General features: G+C 28.3%; 1 protein-coding gene and 1 long non-coding RNA gene across 2 annotated transcripts in view; one reads left to right on the top strand and one right to left on the bottom strand.

Moving 5' to 3' along the window:
- The window catches only part of LOC116431943 (A-type potassium channel modulatory protein KCNIP1), a gene marked incomplete at its 5' end in the record, with an annotated part of 88028 nt that extends 77164 nt beyond the window's left edge, over window positions 1-10864 (bottom strand). Inside the window, 2 exons of the mRNA XM_031988111.2 lie at window positions 1539-1868; window positions 10666-10864. Of these exons, the coding sequence (XP_031843971.1) occupies window positions 1539-1868; window positions 10666-10864 (529 nt within the window). The remainder of the gene's footprint in view (window positions 1-1538; window positions 1869-10665) is intronic.
- A 4143-nt stretch (window positions 10865-15007) lies between these two features.
- Window positions 15008-17986, top strand: LOC143176933 (uncharacterized). Its single transcript, XR_013001490.1, has 3 exons — window positions 15008-15420; window positions 16540-16689; window positions 17332-17986. It is a non-coding gene; the product is annotated as an uncharacterized LOC143176933 (long non-coding RNA).
- The last annotated feature ends 2808 nt before the right edge of the window (window positions 17987-20794 follow it).

The raw sequence follows: 20794 nt of genomic DNA, 5'->3' as shown, positions 1-20794 counted from the left end.
TATTTTTTATTGTTATTTATATATTTGAGCAGCTTAATTAATGTAATATATTCAGCTGTTAAATTCAGTTAGATTTGAGTGTATTCCTTTTGTACCTAATTTAGTGACGTTTAAAATAGTGAAGAGGAAAAACAAAATTTAACGAAGTGTTTCATTTGTTAAAGAAAATTAAATTATGTTTATTGAACTTTCATGTGTATGCTAATGGTACTATCATGTATAAATAGATTCTAGGCAATCCAGTTATTGACTCAGACCTTAATTTTAGAAAGAATGAGGGAAATACTTAGAATGAGACGTATGTATGTATATATATATATACATTTTGTTGAATTAATATTATAATCAGAGTTATATAAATAACAACTGGTTTTTAAATATTTCTTGCTGATGGGTAAAGTATACTGGATTAATTAAGGAAAAAATGTTGTATTTTAATAACTACAGAATTTTTAAATAATAGAACATTATATATAACATGAGAAGCTAATATTATTTTTCTGAGCTTTTTATAAGTTAAAAGAATTTTAAAATTCTGAAATATATACATATATAAACTGTTCACTGTTACATAACATTTTTCATACATTTGCCGTATTGCGGTCACACTATATGAAAATATTTGTTACGAAATTCTTGTATGAATATTAATTTTAAATGATCTATAACTATAAATATGTAACAGAAAATAACTTGAGAATTGTACTATATTTCATGCCAAAGTAAAATTTCACATAACGATACCTGGAACGAATACTTTTACGCTTGATACAAATTTTATTCTTCTAATTTGATTTAAGAAAAGAATTTTTTTATTCGATTAAACTAATGAACTGAATTGTCATTATTTAGGATTTTATCATTGATTCATAACACGAATCTATACGAGACAAATATTTTTTAAGTAAATTAATACTGATTCGTATTTATATTGTCGGAAACATAATAAAATAGATTCGAATTGTTTTGAAGTAAGTACAATTTTTCTATTAAAAAAAAAACGCAACTTTAAGAATTCTTTTCACAACTAACAAATTATTCAAGGTAGCAAATTTATTCGTTCTTTTATCAAGTATCCTCGTTATGTAGTCACTACAACATTAATATCAGTGCATACCCATAATCATGGTACAAATTAGTAGAACGTGATCCGCCATAATCACAAAAATAAGGCGACAACGAAAATTGAAATTGTTTCATACAAATCTTACTTTATAGTAAAATCGAATGCTCGAATTATATTTTATAATTACATATAATTACAAAATTATTGAACTATACAGAATTATCCTAATATAATTTGTAATTATAATTATATATAATTATATATTGTAAAATATTCATCGAGTATGCAGGTCACTAAATAAAATTCAGTTAATTCAAATAATTTTTACCGTCATTTCATCTAACCTCTGCATTATACTTTTATTTCATTATACCTGCTTTTATTCTTTTTTTTCACGAGGAAATTCATCCCCTTTAGCTGTAACCTGATTTTGAATACACTCTGCCCTTACAATGATCAACGAATACGATACCTAAAGCAAATTTCACACCGGTCCAAGCCTGCCGAACGTAATTAATTAGCCTCCTGTAGAGTGGTCTCGGTGGCCTCTTCGGCACAGTGCCCTCTTCCTCGTCCCCCTGGATGTCGTTGTCCAGAGAACCCGGTGGTGGTCCCACTCCTGTGAGCGTGCCTACTTGGTTTCTTTCGCCAAGGATATTCACGACTTCTCGCAGTTCAGGCGCTACGCCCTGCAGTCCTGGAGCGTAATTCGCGGGGGCGACGCCTGAACCGAGTAGGTTCACGCCGCCCCCGCGACCTCTGCCATGGCTACGGTTACCACGGCTCCATGCGGTCCCGCTACCTTCACAATGTCGCGCCGAATTACGTTTAAACGGGAGAACATTTTTGACAATTTCAACTTATTAAGACGTATAATATGGAATATAAAATGAAACTGATTAGATAAATGATTAATTATATTTTTACTGGCTATAAGTAGACTGCGGATAGTCATGCGTATTCGTGTTTTTAAGAATGTATTTAGAGAAACAGAATTATGATAGAAAATGTTTCTTTTTTAAGGAATATTATAAGAAATAGATACTTTCGATATTGTATATATTCTTTTATATTGTGTGAATTCTATGTAATTTTATATTTCTTAATTTCTCACAAATGCATAAGAATTCGCAGTATAGGTATAAATCTTCGAAACAGGAACTCTTTTACTGAAAACGCGTTGGAGGAAATGAATACAAGAGAATGATTTATATTTTAATTAATAAAATGAGGTTAATTAAGGAACAATTTTTCTTTCTCGTTGAATAATCCGATGTTTCATGTTACACAAACCAGTGAAATGTATCGAAAGATTGGGAAAGTTGCGTTGGAATTGAAGTACACCGATTCAGACGTACGTAACATTTTGACTGTTCGTTGTGTGAGTGGTATAAGTATATTTCTTTTGTATCGATATTAAAGAATTTACCATTACTCGAAAAGTTATGACCGTTTTTCTAATGTTAGTTCGTACACCATTCTATGTATTTAAGATTTATAGATATAGTATTTTGTATTATATTATAAAAATAATTTATTTTGAGAATTATGTAACTAGGCCACCATCTTTTGTCAGACTTATGAAACGATTTGTTCCACTTTCAAAATAAATGGTTTTAATGGATATTAATTTATCATATATATTAATTACTCGCTACAGCTGTTTTTCTTATTCATAAGTAATATTTATTTTACTGCTCTTTGAGTTAAGTTTTCATTTTTGTTTCTTCATAATTTCTGAATACGCGTTAGATTCTTTTTTTTGTTATAATACTTTATTGGTTTCATTAATATTTCACTATACTTAGTGAGAGAGAGAGAGATATTGTACGTATGCATAGGAAGTAGAAAATGCTATTTCTGAAAAGTAACTACTGTAATTTACTTCAGTTTCGAATATTTAAGCAAATTGTAAGAATGTAACACTTATTATTCATTTTTTTAATTTCCTATTTAGGAAGACGGATGTACACTGTCGCATATTTACACATAATCATACGAATAACTGAATAAAAAAGTTTTTCCATTTAAAGACAAGTTGAAACTATAAAATGAATGGTTTCGTATGAAATTTTGTTCGGAACAATTACTGATTTTGCGAAGTCGTTCAGTTACACAGCTATTGATCCGAAACTCCAATTACATTTTATGGAGATGCACGACTACCATTATCTACTAGCTTACTAGCTTTACAACTAATTGTAAGTTATAGTAGGTATGTAATGACAGTGTTGAATATCGTTTGAACAAATTGTTGCTTATTATTCTGTTTTAACTTCTTATTCGTAAATAATATTTATTGAGTCATAATTTTTTACTCGAAATAATTATGATTTTCGGTTCATTAAAAAAAGACATCTTATTAATTTTTTTCCATTAAAAAGTGCATATATGTAAAATATCTTATTTCATTTTATTAATTTCAATCTGGAAAAGATTTTTGTCAAGTTAATATGGTATGCAGGCTATTATAAAATTTCTGATAAGATGAGTTAAAAACATTGACATAAATAATTTAGGTTTGAATAAAATTCATAAAAGAATTGGAAGTTTGTTTATTTCTATTATTAAAAAATTTTGAAAAATGACTATATATTTTCTACCTATGAATACCATTTAATTGGTCATACGTTATTTGTAAATAATAAACGAAAAAGAAGTTGAATATTTTAGTATTTTTTATTTAAAGTAACTTTAATCCAATACTGCTACGTACACTACTTTTTTACATTTTTCTCTGCCTTTTCTTAAACGTTAGGCAGTGAGCTAAAATCAGATTACGATCCTTCATCGATAAAATGGTAATATGTTTAGAAACCTTTCAAAATATTAATAATTATTTCGTAATAATGAAAATTTTCCTTCAAAGTGTACCTTTGATAAAAACAATGTAGTTTAAATTGGTGCATTTGAATAAATATGCCTATAAAGATATATGAACTCATTAGTATGTGTGTATATTATTATTAATATTTACATTTAAGACATACAATTTCATAGAATTATCTTTCAAAAATATGAGTATTTAAAACTAATTATTAACCTTCAAAAATTGCATTCCTATTTGACGATTTTATTAATTTATTGTCAAACATAGAAAATTGAACAAAAAAAAATTGTTTTATGCTTTCAAAATTTTATGATTGTCAAGAGGATTATTTATCGAGTAATTTAAACTTCACTATAACAATTTTCAAAACACAATATAGGAAATGCACAAACAATCTCATTTTAGATATTTTTAAATATTTAACACGATCATTTGATAAATTCTATAATTTATGCTCTTATCGAATATAACTAAATTATCTGACTATTGTACTTGTTACTAGCTTTTATAATTCCAAGAATCTTATTTTCTTCAATCTGTTATAATTGACTTAAACTCGAAGAACAGTATTTATGTTTTATATCTTACTCACAGTAAGTGTCAAGTATTATTTCCATCCGAATGAATCTTGTTTCGAGATATGTATTGACAACTTCAATCAAAATCTTCCGACACAATTCTGCCAGCTAATATGCCCAACTGATCAGAGTGATTCGAGTTGAAATAGAAACGTATTTAAAATAACATTCGTGTTTCGACTAAATCGCAAAATGAGAAGCCGATTTGGCAGTGGTGCGTGGAAATAGCTGAAATTTCTCGTATATCGGAAACACAATAATCTTATTAGAATACTGTCAGCTCTATTTGTTATAAACAAATAAAATTTAACAAATACGTAATGACAAAAGTAATGAAAGATATTTCGAAATGAATGCAAAAGCATACACATTAAAGAAAGTTCTGTATCGCTACAATATCCAGTATGCTAAAAAGATTGTTTAACACATTCACACCGGCATGTACCGATGCTACACAGCTAATTTATAACATTAAAATAAATCAACGTTAATAAGTAAATTATTTACCAAATTATTTACTTTACTTTCCTTTAATCATTTATCTACAATCAGCAACTAAAGTGAGACAGCTATCGATGTAATAAAAGAATCAACGCCAAGATTATTTTTACATACATTGTTATTACTATGGTTTATGATGAAATATGTACAAACATGCCCCGATGTGAATGTGCTAAATAACTATATTTCCCCTTTTTCAAACGAAAAATTGGAACGTCGTGTGATTATTTCAGAAATCTAATTTTACTGCTTACAAATTTAAAGGAGAAAATCAGGAGTGACTTGAAACTGTTTTTAATGTGTCTACTTTGGACAGTTCGTGCAATGTATTTGTCAAATTTATACAAATAGAAACGATTTAATTATACACGGAATAATATTGTGCTTGACGCGGAATTGGAAGTTAATTAACTTGTAGATACATATACCATCTTAAACGTAGTTTAAGCTTTATATATTAATATTATTATGTAATTATTGACCGAAATGCACTCAGATAAAATGTCATTTTTCACAATGTTCATAATTCTTAAGTTACAATATAGTGAGTATTTCAATTTGATACCAAAATTGAGAATATGGATACACTATATTATTGAACATATACAAGATATCATTAAATTTTATATGTGTTAATTGTAATATCTTAATTTAAGATTATTTATTAATGCAATGGTAATATAAGTTAAATATTTATTGTGTATTATGAAAAACAGAAGAAAATATGTTAATGATATTCAAGAATTTCATTAATACAAATATTTTGTAAAAAAAGTATAGGTTAAAATATAGTGATTATTTATAATCAAGTTATTCAAATATAGTAAAAGAGAGTGGGCAAGTGTATTGATATATACATATTTTATAATGATTTAGATACTATTATTACTATACGTACATTTCAATTTTTGTACTTTTTATTTATTGTTTGCTATAAATAGTATATATACTTAAGTTGTTTTACTTTCACGACTAAATCTTGAGAAAGTCCTATAATTTATTTGAACCCGAGTGCTTTGTTCATATAATAGTGACATTCACACTTTTCACTTAAAACTATGTGAAAATCAAAACTAAATTAACGAAATATAATAATTTATACCAACAGTAAAGAACAAAAAAAGTGATTACATAAAATTTATTTATAAAGTTCGGTAAAACTGTGAAAAATTAAAAATGAAATATCTACATATCCATACTGTATTTCATAAAATTGTACAAGAATTAATTTTACTTGTTTTTTTGATGATATTTCAGACCATTAAATTTGATTCGTATTTTTCTTGCATACGTATAAATGGGACAACGAATATAGATGAGTGTGTGCACAAGATGCATAAGTAAATGTCGACAAGAAAATAATGTGCGATAATTCAAGGTAATTGTAATAAAATCATAAATAGTAATGACAACATATTTATAATATATTGTAAATGAAACAATTATTCGATAACTTTTATGAAAAAAATATTGTTGTGTGCACAAATGTAAACAATAGAGTTAAATAGAGACATATGTACAATTATAATCTCATAAACACTATACGAATGAAGAAGTTTAATATTATTCAAAGAATTGTTTTCTATTACTAAAATTAAATATAGTTACATGAAAGAGATAAAAAATGAAACATAAAATAAAATCAGTAATTAAAGTAAATGTTGTTGAATTACATTAAAGTGAAATAGTTGCATGGATACCACCAAAGAAATGAAAATAAAAATGAAAATTATATTATGTTTTATGTCGACAATCAATCAGTCAACAATCATTTCAGAATTTCTGAAGCAGATATTTTTATTTGTGACGATAGTTTTTAGGCTTACTTTAGAAATTTTTGTTTTTAAATCTGGACGTTTACTTGAAGAAATTTGAACTATATTTTGAGTTTTTTTAAAAACAAAGTATGTGAAAGTATTGGTGTTACACGTTGTTAAAGAAAGTCATTTTCAATGATCATGTTTTGATGGTTGACTTGATTTTGGCTGCTGTAGTGAACGGAAACAAAAAAACAAAGTGTGATTATCTTTTGTATGAGTATGATTATAGCCCCTACTAAAAGGATTAAAATATCTAATTATTTTAAGAAATGGCGACAGTTTAAAGTACAAGTTGTGATCTTTTAGCCTTTTTTTATTGCTTTTAGCATAATAAAAAATTAAGATTTTTTAAAGATTGAAAATACCCCCTTAAAGTCGGTTTTCACACAATTGTGTTAAAATTAATCTACATTACACTCAGTTATATAAACATTCAATATGTGTAGTAAGAATGAAAGAAAGTGAGTAATAAAGGAAGAATATTTTCATTTCTCGGTATGTTGTATGAATACACTAGTTGCGCCTATTCCGTATTTAGAAGCTACTTGTTGAGTACAGATATTTGCTTGGGAAATACTTCTAAATTCGGCAATCTTGAAGAAACAAATGTGAGTAAAAATTAAACTACATTTTCATCATACAAAAAGCATAATAAATTACTCGGTAATTCATAGAATATTATACATACAGTATTGTTCATACGTATAATTTGATGGATACAGTATTTGTTTCAAAATATTTACTAACTTATTGGGAGTAACAAGTTAGCATTATATCTGTAATAAAATTTGAAACCAAAATGGAATTATATACTATTTGTTCCAACTTTTTCCGTAAAGCTAACCGTGATTGGTAGCTACGTTAATGATGCGTGCCAAAATATCAATAAATTTGTTACTGCGATGGTTGCTCACGAAAGCATTTACATAATTCACGCTATATACGTAATATACACAATAAACCTCGCTGAATACGCGACTGGTTTGTAATAAACTCGGAATAATTCGAGGCGGTAGTTACAGACACGAATTATGCGCACGATTGATCGTAATGGGGCACACTCATTTGTACATTAAATGAGCAGTAATTGGGCCGCAAATTTAAGCGTTTGACAATCGTAATAGTGATACCCGTTTTTTGGAACTACCAGTGGCAGGACAGTACTGGAATTCACTTTCATTAATGAAATTTCTAATTTGCTACCGCGATAAAATCTACACTTTTGTACGAAACGTTTATTTAAACTGTTATAAAATGTTGGTATGCCTGATACTCTGAGAGATAATTGGTAGATTTGTCGATAATTTTATTATAATACTTCGGTAACGAATAAAATAATAATGACAATATAGAAATTTTAATTTAAGTAATACTTATCTAAACAAATGCTTTTTATATCCGGGACAAAAGATACTATTATAATGATTTATTTTTTATGAAAATAACATTAAATTGTGTGAATTCAAAGTAATTGGTATTACTTAATATATTTCACATTTATTTACAACGTATAGCTTTTAAAAATAATACAGAATATAAAAAATAATGTATCTATGGCGTTAAAGTAAATAATAAATTGTGTGATTTGTTTATTAAAGTTAAAAAATTGATCGATTCTATCTTAAAATTGAATATAAAATAAATATCTATCAAGTGATGTACCGAGCAGGATTAGTGTCAAACTGTTTTATGTATAATTAAAAGTAAAACAAATGATCATATGGGAAACGATAAAATTAGTATTATTTACACTCCTTTTAGTTTACTGACCGTTACCATTAATGAATCCTCTTTATCAATCCTCTTTATTTTTATATAATACTGCGTTCTTACTACAAGTACTATTTAATTTTATACCAATATAACAGATATGCAATAGAACAATACAGTAACAAATTATCTATGTTTGAGCAAATAGTTTTCTAACTGAATTCATCATAGTTCTTTTTAAGTATCGTATATGCCTGTAATGTAAAGGTTGATCATTATGACCTAGATATGCTGTGACATGGAATATGATACGTAGGATTTATCTACCTTGCAAGGGCAGCCTGCATCACTAAGTAGACGCACTGCGTGTCAAAATACGATACCGCATGACATATAATTTGTGGATTTGGTAACAAGGTGATAACAAAATAAAATTGTCCTATGAAAATCGACACTGTTAATCCATAGAAGTATGCTATTTCTGTAGTGATTGTACGAAAAAACTTTAATCTTGAACTCCTATTTTTACGTATATACAACAAATTAAATTAATGTCACGTTTACATACAATTTTGTAGTTTCTCAATACTAAAATAATTGCAGAACCAAGCTTTTATGTACTCTGCAATTGTAAAATTAAAGAAGTATTTATAATTGAGTTATTCTTAATATCTATAGCTATACATTAATTGTTTTAATTAGTAGATAAGTATGATGTGGTTTTAATACTTGTTTATTATGCATAAGTTCACATAATGTGAATTCAAAAAATATGATTTTTATATAAATGATGTAAAATTAAATTATTTGTAAAATGTTCATGATATAACATATTTTGCGAAATGTTATAATGTATATAATTTGTAGTACAAATTTTTACCAATTTATTAATATATTCAACTTTGGTGCATTTCGGTCAGGACATTAAACTGGTGTTCTCCTCACGATTGATGAAAGTCTTTGATTATATTGAAACGTAACCTCAGCTATTTGTAAAGAAATGTGTGAAAGGTATTTTCTTACATTATTTTTTTACATTCATAATTAAAAGTTTATGAAGCATGATTTTCCCAATATGATTATCGAGGTTTTTACTGATCTTGAGTTTAAAATAAATTTGAATGAAATTTTATGACAACAATGACTGATGATAAAGCTTGTCAAATTTTGTGTTTGTAAATGTAAGAGGAAATTTTTATTAGAATAATAATCTGTCAATGATATCAACATTTATCTTATTATATTTCGTTGAAGCATATTATGGATTAAAAAAATTATATTGAAAATTGCATAAAAACTTCTAACATAAATATATTTTCTTGTTTACAAGTTTGAGCTTCCGGTTGATATTAAATAAAGCAAAAAGTTTCTTGAGTTACCTTTTATCTTCTTTACTATGTGACGTAAGTAAGATACTAATTAAAGAAAAATGAAAAAATATTCTTTAGGAAGTTGTAAATAACTTTTGCTCTTTTATTAGGTGTTTTCTTAAGTTAAAAGTTAGTAGGATAAAGAAAAGTTTATGGTTTAAAAGCTATCCATTACTTTTATTATGTCAACTTTGACTGTACTTCTACTATCCGAAAAGAACAGAAAATGAGATACATCGGCAGTAAGTAAGATAAAGTACAAAGACAAGGTAAAATAATATAAAAATTCTGATATTTTCTGTTAAACCTTTATAGAGAAATTTCTCATAAATCATTCACTAAGATTTTTTAATGATAATTACAAAGATTAAGTACTATTATTACGATAAGATTTAATAAAATTTTACGAATTTCCTTTATTTTATGTTATAAATTTTCATAAATATACTCTTCTATTAACTTCTATAGTATCTACAGCCACCATATCTATTTCTATATAACTCATTCAAAACATAAATATGGAAGAAATATTCTCAAACTTGTAACCCATCATGTATTCTCCATTTCACAATACTGATTTCGTGTGAACGTTACTTGTGATACTTATAACAAAAGATTAACAGGAATAACAACGCTAGTAAAGTAGTTATTATTGTATACGACATTATACAATAAAAGTAAACATGAAGAATAAGCGATATAAGTGATTCTGATAGTGAATCTACATAGATTAGATATTATTCAAATAAAAATTCCTTTTCTACTACAATTTTTCGGTTGAAGAAGATACCTTGACGCTTTTTATAGGAGGGGAGCCCCACCACAGGCCCACAACCTCCTGCACTTCCGGCAACAGAGGAACTGATGGTGGCGAGGCAGGGGGCCCCCCGACCACCGCCCCCACGACGTTCCAAGTCACGGCGTCTGCACCCACCTCCACCCCCACCGCCACCGCCACCCCCGGCGGACAACACCACGGCGGCCCCAGGGGTACGTTAACGCGCCCCTTCCCGCGCGGAGCTCCTTTCCTTCAAGGAGGGCCCCGCAGACGCCTAATACCGCAGTCGCAGTCTTCTTCCGAGTGTCCTGTAAATCAGGGATTGAAAAGGTTCCGAAAATGTACAGGGTGTCCTATAACTGGTGGTACAACCGATAATTATTTGCAACCCTGATTCCTCATCGATTTGGATGACCTCGAAATATGTCGTGAGAGATTTAATTTTGAACAACCTTTTCTTACACATGTTACCGCCATGTTTCTCAGATAATCGCAAAAATTAGTCGTCAAATGAGCAACTTTTGTGAATATTTACAAAAAGAGTAAACGTTATTTACTCTTGTATGACCTTGAGTTTGAAACATATTGTTAAGATTATTATTCTGTACACTCAGAAATTTAAACTTTTTAGCAGTGATTATTGGTTCAAAAGTTATGAAGCATAAAAGTTTCGCATTACGCTAGAATTGTTCGTCTTCATTTTTATTTATTGGAGTTGTTCCTTATAATATGTGTGCTCGAACTTCATTTAGATAATGGAAATTGGTATTAGTGGGGCTAAAATTCATCTAAGGGGAGGGAGCGGCGAAACTTGCAGCCCCAACACGGAAAATCTAGCCCCACTAATACCAACCACTATTATTTAAATGAAGTTCGAGTACACATATTATATGGAACACAACGAACGATGACCTTGACCATATATTTCAAAGCCATTTAAACCGGTGAGGAAACATTATTGTCAATAATTATCGTATAACCGAATTGGGGCTGATTCTATATAAAAAAATAAGTTGAAAATATGCAGTAAAATTTATTTATATGAGAGTTTGTTTTCGAGAAAATCGACTTTGAATATTCGCCGAGTACGCGTGCACTTGACCATGTCTCGTTATTGGATCTCATTGTAGATCATTGTCTTGATTGAAGTTTATGTTGATAAAGACCATCAATGTTACGAAAATGGTTTAGACAACGCTATTATTAGATACAAATATTAGATAATAAGGCGAATCAGCACGAAAATAAGAAAAACGACGTTTAAGGTAATCCGTATGTGACTATTTTCTGGAGAGACAAAATCCATTATCGGTTTTCACTGTGATCAAGCCTCACGTAGAAGTTTGGACTTGGCGTAGAAAAAGTGGAGTTTCTTAAGTTTATTACGTACTCACCCTTAATCGCGTAATATCACGCTATTTACTCTCTCCAAAGATAAAGTATTTTAATAATTTCTCAGGGCACCGTGATTGCCGATTAAATATCCGCAACCCACGGACGTTTTAGTGGCTTAAACGCATATATAACAAGTGAAACGGAAATTCGCGGACTTTTACACTGCTGGTTTAACACAGCCGCTTCTTTTTTTTTACAATTTAAAGCGATGTGGTGGGATCCTCAGAATTATCATAATGGTTATATCCGAATGTTATGGTTGGTTAGTGCGTCTTCGGGTGGACTGCGTTTTATTAGTATCTGAAACAAGCCAAGGGGAAATATGGATATTAGTTTTGTGTGGGTTCAAAATTGCGGTTAATGAAAATGTTGCACGATATAATATTATACGATAATAAAATGAGTTACTAGCAGAAATTAAACTCTTCGTATTAATAGAATTTTCAAAATGAAATTTAAGTTAATGTATTATGGGGACTATGAAATTTGTAACTATTATAATTCAGAGAGCGATATATGTATTTCGATAGTAATAGAATATTATTTACTTCTCATTTTTTTAATTTTTCACATAATTAACTTATGAAAGCTACATATTTCTCTTTATTTTGATTAGTCAAGCAATGGATTGAACTTCAGTTTCCACGTCGACAGTCTTTGAAATGCTTCGTCATACTAGTTGAATGTTTTATATAATATTGTCAAAGAAAATAAAGGGTTATTTATCCATTACATGTGGATTTCTATATAAATAAATAATTCTTTAAAGTAATTTATTGAATTTGTTGTTAAATAAAAATTTATTTCTGTACGATCAGATTTTTTGTCGTGATATGGATTATTATAGAGACTACGTTAAATTTCGGTGAAAATGTTTTTTTATTTTATTTTTTCCAATTTGATTGTTTTATACGGTTCACAATTGCCATAAATGCATAAAATTTTCATCAAATTGTTGCAATACATTGCTAGTCGCACTGGATGTCAAAATGATCATTTAACGGTCTGTTCGAAAAACTATTAATGGCTTGAAACACAAGAGTATCATGTACCGGCGACGATTTATGTGACACTTATCGTGTTGAGCATGACAGACTGTATGGATTACACTACTGTATGAATAATTTATTCTCATTTATACAGTATGCATATAAAAATAACATTTCCATTAAAAAAGTATTTGACACATAAATTGCAAATTTTTATCGATTAAATGTATCCTAAACAGGAAAGTCTTCAGACATTTACAGTGTAAAGTCTAAAAAGGATAATTTATAACTAAGTAAAATTTGTATGCAAAAAATAAAATGAATGATACAGAAAATTATAGTCTACAAATAATTAATTAAATAAACGTATTTACGGAAAACTCCACATGTTAAACCGTTCTTTTATTTTATAAGCAAATTATAATAAGAAATGGTCTAATAAAATTGAGTAATATTTATTTTTAATGTTATTTGTTTCAGGTAATGTTTGAAACTACATGTTTATAAATTCACCACTTCTCATATGTAGGTAAGGTATAAAATATGTGTACAGAAATTCAGATATTAGAACGAGTAGTATAAATATACATTGTGCTCTATTAGCTTTATCAGAATAAAATAGAGAAGTGTAAGTTTATCTAATTCAGCACTTTTTTGTAATATTAAATTATATTAGATTTTTACATATGAAAATTATAAACATACTCATATATCTACGCCGTCCCTACTTTACCTCTATGTATCACATTTTTTATGTGTATTATTACCTGATGTGTTAAATTTTGTTAGGACGGAATATTATTAATTATCGAATAACATTAATCAATCTCCATATCCTACGAAATTAATTTTTTTACAAAAGATCAAAAATGATGAAGTAAACTGATATATGGACATTATTTAAAAAGTTATCATGTATGAATTTTGTATAGAAAATAAAATAGATTGCATTTGATTTAAATGCACAAATATTGATAGAAAGAAATTGTGATAGTATAAAATGAAGTAAAATGTAAGCGAATTACAATAAAAGCAAACTGTTTATTGCGTTGTCAAATCCATTACAGAACGTAGCTTTGGGACCTGTGAAAGGATTTATTGACAGCAATGGCAATCGAGGGAATTTCCACAATGTTACGCATTAATTGCCACTAGGTACTGCGTCACTAACAGAATTGTATGTATATAGTAATAGAGATGTTTTAAAACTATAAATATTTTGCTAATAAACCTTTCCGATCTTTTTGTAAATAAAACTTAGCTTAGTCAGCAGAATGAAATGAAAAAATGATAAAATTTTGTGGATTTATAATGATAATAGATAGTGTTACATAAATTGTTTGACTAAAATTGTAAATGAATTTCATTTGCTAAAATTAGAAAACTTGGTAAACTTTATTTCTTTGAATTTGAATGAACTTAAATAATAGATGTATATTTAGAGTTAATGTCTTGTAGTATCATGAATACAAGCTGAATAATTATAATGAGTTTCATAAAACAAATTTATGATATAGGCTTATTATACGTCATTATAAATTGTGACAATGTAACAAGGAAGACGAATAAAAAAATATAAGGACTGTGAGTATAAATCATTACCTAAATGATAATAATCTAAGATGTCTAACGAAAAACGAGTATAATTAAATGTTAATGTTTAAATTTCCAATTTTTATATTGTTCCTTATATATTCCATACAAATTTAATATTAATTTTTAGGCTTACCTTTATTCACTGTTTTTACTCTGTTAATACATTATCATAAAACATATATTTTGTAAATGTATTGTCTTTGCATTTCTTTAAGGTGTATACTGTATTAGTAATACAAATATTGACATTTTTGTTAACACTAGGTTGATGGAAATTTATTTTACAGTTTATTCTATTATTTCCATAAAAATGGATGTTCATTTATTTAAATCTTGTGAATTAGATGTTTGAAGATAGACAACTACAATACATATTCGTGTAACTGCACCAATAAAAATCGACGTAAATAATATTCATAAAATTCAATACGCGTCATATTGAAGCGTTCCGTAAACCTACATAGTGTTAACGTAAAAATGAAATGTAATATATTTTCGTCAGCCAGTGTACGATGAGGTACAATATTTCCTATATGGTATAATAAAAGATGCGTTTCTCAAAGAGCACAAAACGTTTCACCTTTCCTATAAAAGATTTGCTTTATTATGTCTCCTTTTGCAGCACATCGTCATTTGCCGGAAGTACCATTTCACCCCTCACCAAAATTCAACGGTTGTTGAGTCAGCCATATGCGACTGACAGTCTACCATATGACGCAGAAATAATCTTTCTGCTAACATGAAGACATTTATTGCAAGGTTTTACAAACTATAATTTATATTACAGGTAAGTTCCGCTATTACAGTGTTTTAGAAGTACGTTAATAAAGTTTATTAAATCTGTTTGAAAACTTATATAGTTTTAACTATTGGTATTGTTCAAAGATGTATTTTATTTAACCAATAAATGATTATTCGTTTATAGCGTTAATATTTAACATATTAATTCAATAAACAATAGTATAATAACCATAATAAAATGTTAATAAACGTTGGATTGAAACTCGCAATGAAATTAAATTACATTATTCTGAAGTTTATGCTGATGGATTTAAACTTTTTTGATAATAAGGGCTAGAACGAAGTAATTACAAAATAAATCTGTAACAATTAAACATTTGTATAATGTATGTCTGTCTCATAAATTAGATGTGAATTTAAATATTAATTTTTAGAATTATTAATCCTTATATAGATTATTTACAATTAGTTTTAGAATCCGTATCGTGAAAATGTATATAATTTTTTTGTAATTAACTAGGACGAATTTAATAATCTAATGCATTTTTATATTATTATTGAATTGGAAGTTAAAATTTGTTCACAATGCTAGCTTTAATTTTAATATTGTTTAATGCTATTATTCATACCGCAGTTATAAAAATATAAAATATAAAATATAAAATATAAAATATAAAATATAAAATATAAAATATAAAATATAAAATATAAAATATAAAATATAAAATATAAAATATAAAATATAAAATATAAAATATAAAATATAAAATATAAAATATAAAATATAAAATATAAAATATAAAATATAAAATATAAAATATAAAATATAAAATATAAAATATAAAATATAAAATATAAAATATAAAATATAAAATATAAAATATAAAATATAAAATATAAAATATAAAATATAAAATATAAAATATAAAATATAAAATATAAAATATAAAATATAAAATAAAGTATGCAACCCAGTTTCAAAATGTATCACGGATACAAGTACTCTAGAATGAAAATGATACTCTTGTTTTACTGCGCGACATGGTTTTATTCAATTAGTAGGAGGTTAAAAAATTGATGAGATGGAAAACAGTGTCGGACGTTCAATTCGTTTGACCTAACAAGATTAGACCAGACAAGGAACTAACAAGATTTTGACTCGCAGGGTCTGCGAGTATGTGTTCTCTGTTCGTACTGACGGAACAAGGCTTATGTCCAAACGATAAAGTCTGGGTCGGAGCGCTCGTAAAAGTACCACTAGAGCGAAGATCTTCAAGATCACTTGGGATAGAAGATCTCCTGCACTGTGCATTTTGTAAGTATATTCTCTTACAAGGGAAGTACCTGAGGTGCCTCCCACCTCTGATCTTAACGTACTTTTGCACAATATCGTTTTCTTACAGCCCATGTAATATGAGATACAATTACCTTATAATTTCAAAGATTACATTTTAAAGATGTTGAATGAATGATAACATAATCGATCTAATGTGTTGCGGGTGAATTTAACACGTGCATGATTTGCATGTGTTTTGTATTTTTGTGTGTTAATATATTTATATAATTGTTTGTTAATCCCTTGTCCTCCAATTTATTTTTCAATTGTGATCGATGCAACTACTTTCTCATCAATAGTTTATCAAAAAAGGAGAAATATTCTGGGTTTATTTTGTGTCCATATTTGTTTTAACGTATAATAATTGATAACGTAAGAATAATATTTTATTTGAATTTACAAGAATTCAGCAATATTTATGCTTGTTGAGTTCTGTTTAAAATCTTCACCACTAATCTAACACGATATTATAGGCCGAGGGGTTAAAGAATTCATATTAAACTTATTGGAATGACAATCGCGGTTTCCGTTCAATTACCCGCCAGGTCTCTACTTTTACTTTACTTTTATTTTTATTTTTAATGATTTTAATGATATGTTTATGATTACTTTTCTTTTTAGTTCTTCCTCCTTCTTTGCAGTCTAGCCTACTAAATATTTGTAGGAATGAAAACGCGCTGCGACGCACACAACAACCACCCGCAATTCGATGGGTCTGTCAACCGGTTGCAATGCAGTAGATGCCTACATTGTAATGCTTAGTTCTTAAGGTATGAATGGACGACTGGTTGGATGTGTGGCTGGTGTCATGTTGCAACGGGATGATATGTTAGGGGAAAGCATGGCTACAGACAGGGCTGTATTGAGTGGGTGAAGATGTGCAACGAAAGAATGTTTAGAGTCGAGCGACTAGACCGTGGGAATAACGTGATTTAGAAAGTGTAGACGTGACCTCGAGAATGCTAGCTATGGATGCAAGAGACAGGGTGCAAGTGGAAGAAAGAAAAAGTGATTGGAGGTGAACGTTAAAAGTACGTGGAAGTTGAACAATTTGGCAATATGGCAGTATGACAGAAGAGAGTCCGACAGGATAAGCAAAGAAATTATTACAGAAGGAGTTATTACAATTTCCCACATAGTCGCATCCTACACATGTTCTCTACTTTCTAATTGTCTGTTCTGACGTTGTATGACCATGTGTTGAATTAACTGTAATCTTTATTAAATAAATGCAGTGTGTTTGATCCACAAATTATTTCTTTTTTCCCAAACCCAACAACACTGATATAAGTAATTCAGGGTACACACATTATGCGGAATGCTACGCTTGTTAAATGTCAGTACCGAAATCATCCTGATGCAAGGGACTCAGCAAACACGTCGTCTGCTCAACGAGTCGAGTCAGTGCGGATAAACAAAACGTCAGCGTACTAAGCACGTCATACATGCAACGGCTCCGGCTATTGGCTCTGTCCGTTTAATCCTACTCTATCCTATCCTACCGAAATCGTCTGACTAAAATGATCATCGCATGCTTCTGTTTACAGTTACTGAGCCATTGGATGCGCTATAGTTCGTATCAGAGTTGAGCATTATATCGCGGATGGTCTTTCGTAAATATTGAGTTATCTCATAAATAATGCAGATTTTTATATTTCTTTCATTTTTAATATGTTTTAGATAGAAAACAGTTTTGTTCATCTTTATTTTTCGAAATTAAAGAAATATTTAAGAAACGCATTATTTATAGCATGACCTAATATGATTCGAAAATATTTAGTTAACAATAAGACTAATATATACTAATTTAAAATATTTAATGGAATGAATTCTTGTTAACCGAATACTTCATCTAGATAATTATTATTATTATTCATTATTTACTGTATAGGATATTACAAAATTTCGTGTCATGGTTTGTACAGGTGATTCTGCATTTTTTGTGCGATGTAAATTTATTAGTAAAACTTGCCACCATATTGAATTTCAAGGTTACATTCCATTATTGTTGTAATACCTATATACATACAAAGTATAAAGAAGATAAGAGTAAAATTAATTAACGAAATAATATTTTGTAATTTGTTATTTCTTTTTGTAATAGTTTCATAGATTTGATTGTGTATTTATTTTGTGTTTACTGTTAGCATGGAAAAATATTATCGTATATGTTTTTATTATATTCATCTATAATCTTGTTTAAATAGTTATAAATTTATTGTTAGGAGTTATAATTTAAAAAAATTTTTATTTTTAAAGTTTCTTTTCTATAAAAATAAAGCACTTGATAATTATAGAAATTTCTTTTCATAAATACGTATCCTTAATTACTTATATTTTTTAAATGATCGAAAAGGGGTAGATCGGCTGAGGGGAGCTCACCTCAGGTACTTCCCTTGTTAACCCTAAATTTGGTGCAACGACGGATAGACGGAGGAGGAAACGGAAGTTCTACCTAGCAGAAAACTCATTCAGGCAACATAAAAATCGTAGTAGTGGATCTAAGGTGCGCAATGGATCGAAAAGGCATACAGAATCACTGGCAGTAAGTAGTTAATAAGGTGTGATGTTTACAAAATTTGAAAATTAAATATTATTTCAAGTATATAACGCACGGTGATTCCAGGAATGAAAAGTAATTATAATATCGGTTGCGGTTTTTGAAAGAGTTATGAGAATTAAGAAACATTCATAATTATTATGGATATATCAACTTAAACTCATTATCAGTTTTGTATTTTGTTTTTCAGGATCGATATCGTTTTGATTCCATAAATGTTATTTTTAGGTTCTATATCAGTTATTGCAATGTAGAATTGAATCATAACTGGTACAAACTCAAAAGTAAGAACCAATGCACAAATGGAAAATAATAGTTGCGAATATTTTCTTGGTACACAAAACTGTTTCAATCAGAACTAATATGTATATGTATGTAACAATTAGAAACAGCTATTTTTAAAAGTGTCTTCATTTCTGGGTGATTCTATCTTATGTTTAATTATGAAATTTAATGATGAGTTTTCATATTTTTTTGAGTTTGAATAAGTAATCTATCTATATCAAATATAAATAACATAGATATAGTATTGTTTATTTATCTACAAATTTTACAGCTCATTATAATACTTTGGCTAAGTGTCCTGCTCGATTTCGCTTTGTTTTAAAACGTAGTAATTCGTTATTATTCGCAAACAAAATATAAAAAACTTCAATATCAAAAACTGTTTTAGAGTATTTCATGAAAGTTAATAAATTTTCTAAATTTGTTTCGCTAATGCAAAATGACGCGTATAGAGAAAATAACTTGAATGATAAAAAGTATAGTAGTAAAGATTTATCTTTTAATTAAAAATAAAAAAATGCAGCGTTAGATTACTTGCTTTTGAATAAAGAATTAGGTTTGAAATTTATTTATGAACAAAGTTTAGGCATTTCAAACTTAATTCTTTATTCAAAAGTAAGTAACCTAACGTTGCATTTTTTATTTATAAATAAAGTTTAGGTGGCTCGCCATGTATAAATTGTGCATATACTGTTAAAATTCTTGTTATCTAAATTTCACGTCATGCTTTGGTGATGACGAACTTGTACCGAGAAGAACCGCACAAGCTTCGCCACTGTAAGCAGTTAGCTGATTTTCAACTAGTTTGCTAACTGACCACTACAGTCGTGTTTTGACCTATATTAGCCTTGTACGGATTTCAGAGATACCTATACATGATACAGAATACTTAAGAATGTTTAATACAGGAGAATTTTTTCTTTACTTGTAAAACCTTGCGATTATGATAGTATACAGGCTGTTTCATATCACGTGGGAAAAAATTTAGGAATAATTCAGTACAACAAGAAAATGAAAAAGTTCATATAAGAGATATATTTTGCTTTGTTCTCAAGTTATAGTTAATAAAACAAAATTTGAATCAAATTTTCTTTTTGAAATTTAATAAAGATATTATTCAGAGTTTCTTCATATGTATATGGTTTTGAAATTAATAATTTTGATATAGGATGAATGTTTGATTAATTCAATATGTTATAGAGGTAATAAATAGATATGGAGATTTAAATCTTTATTTTA

Source organism: Nomia melanderi, chromosome 2 (assembly GCF_051020985.1).
Source record: "Nomia melanderi isolate GNS246 chromosome 2, iyNomMela1, whole genome shotgun sequence".
Classification (NCBI taxonomy): domain Eukaryota; kingdom Metazoa; phylum Arthropoda; class Insecta; order Hymenoptera; family Halictidae; genus Nomia; species Nomia melanderi.
The sequence above is the reverse complement of the archived record's forward strand: the minus strand, read 5'-3'. Positions and strand labels throughout refer to the sequence as shown.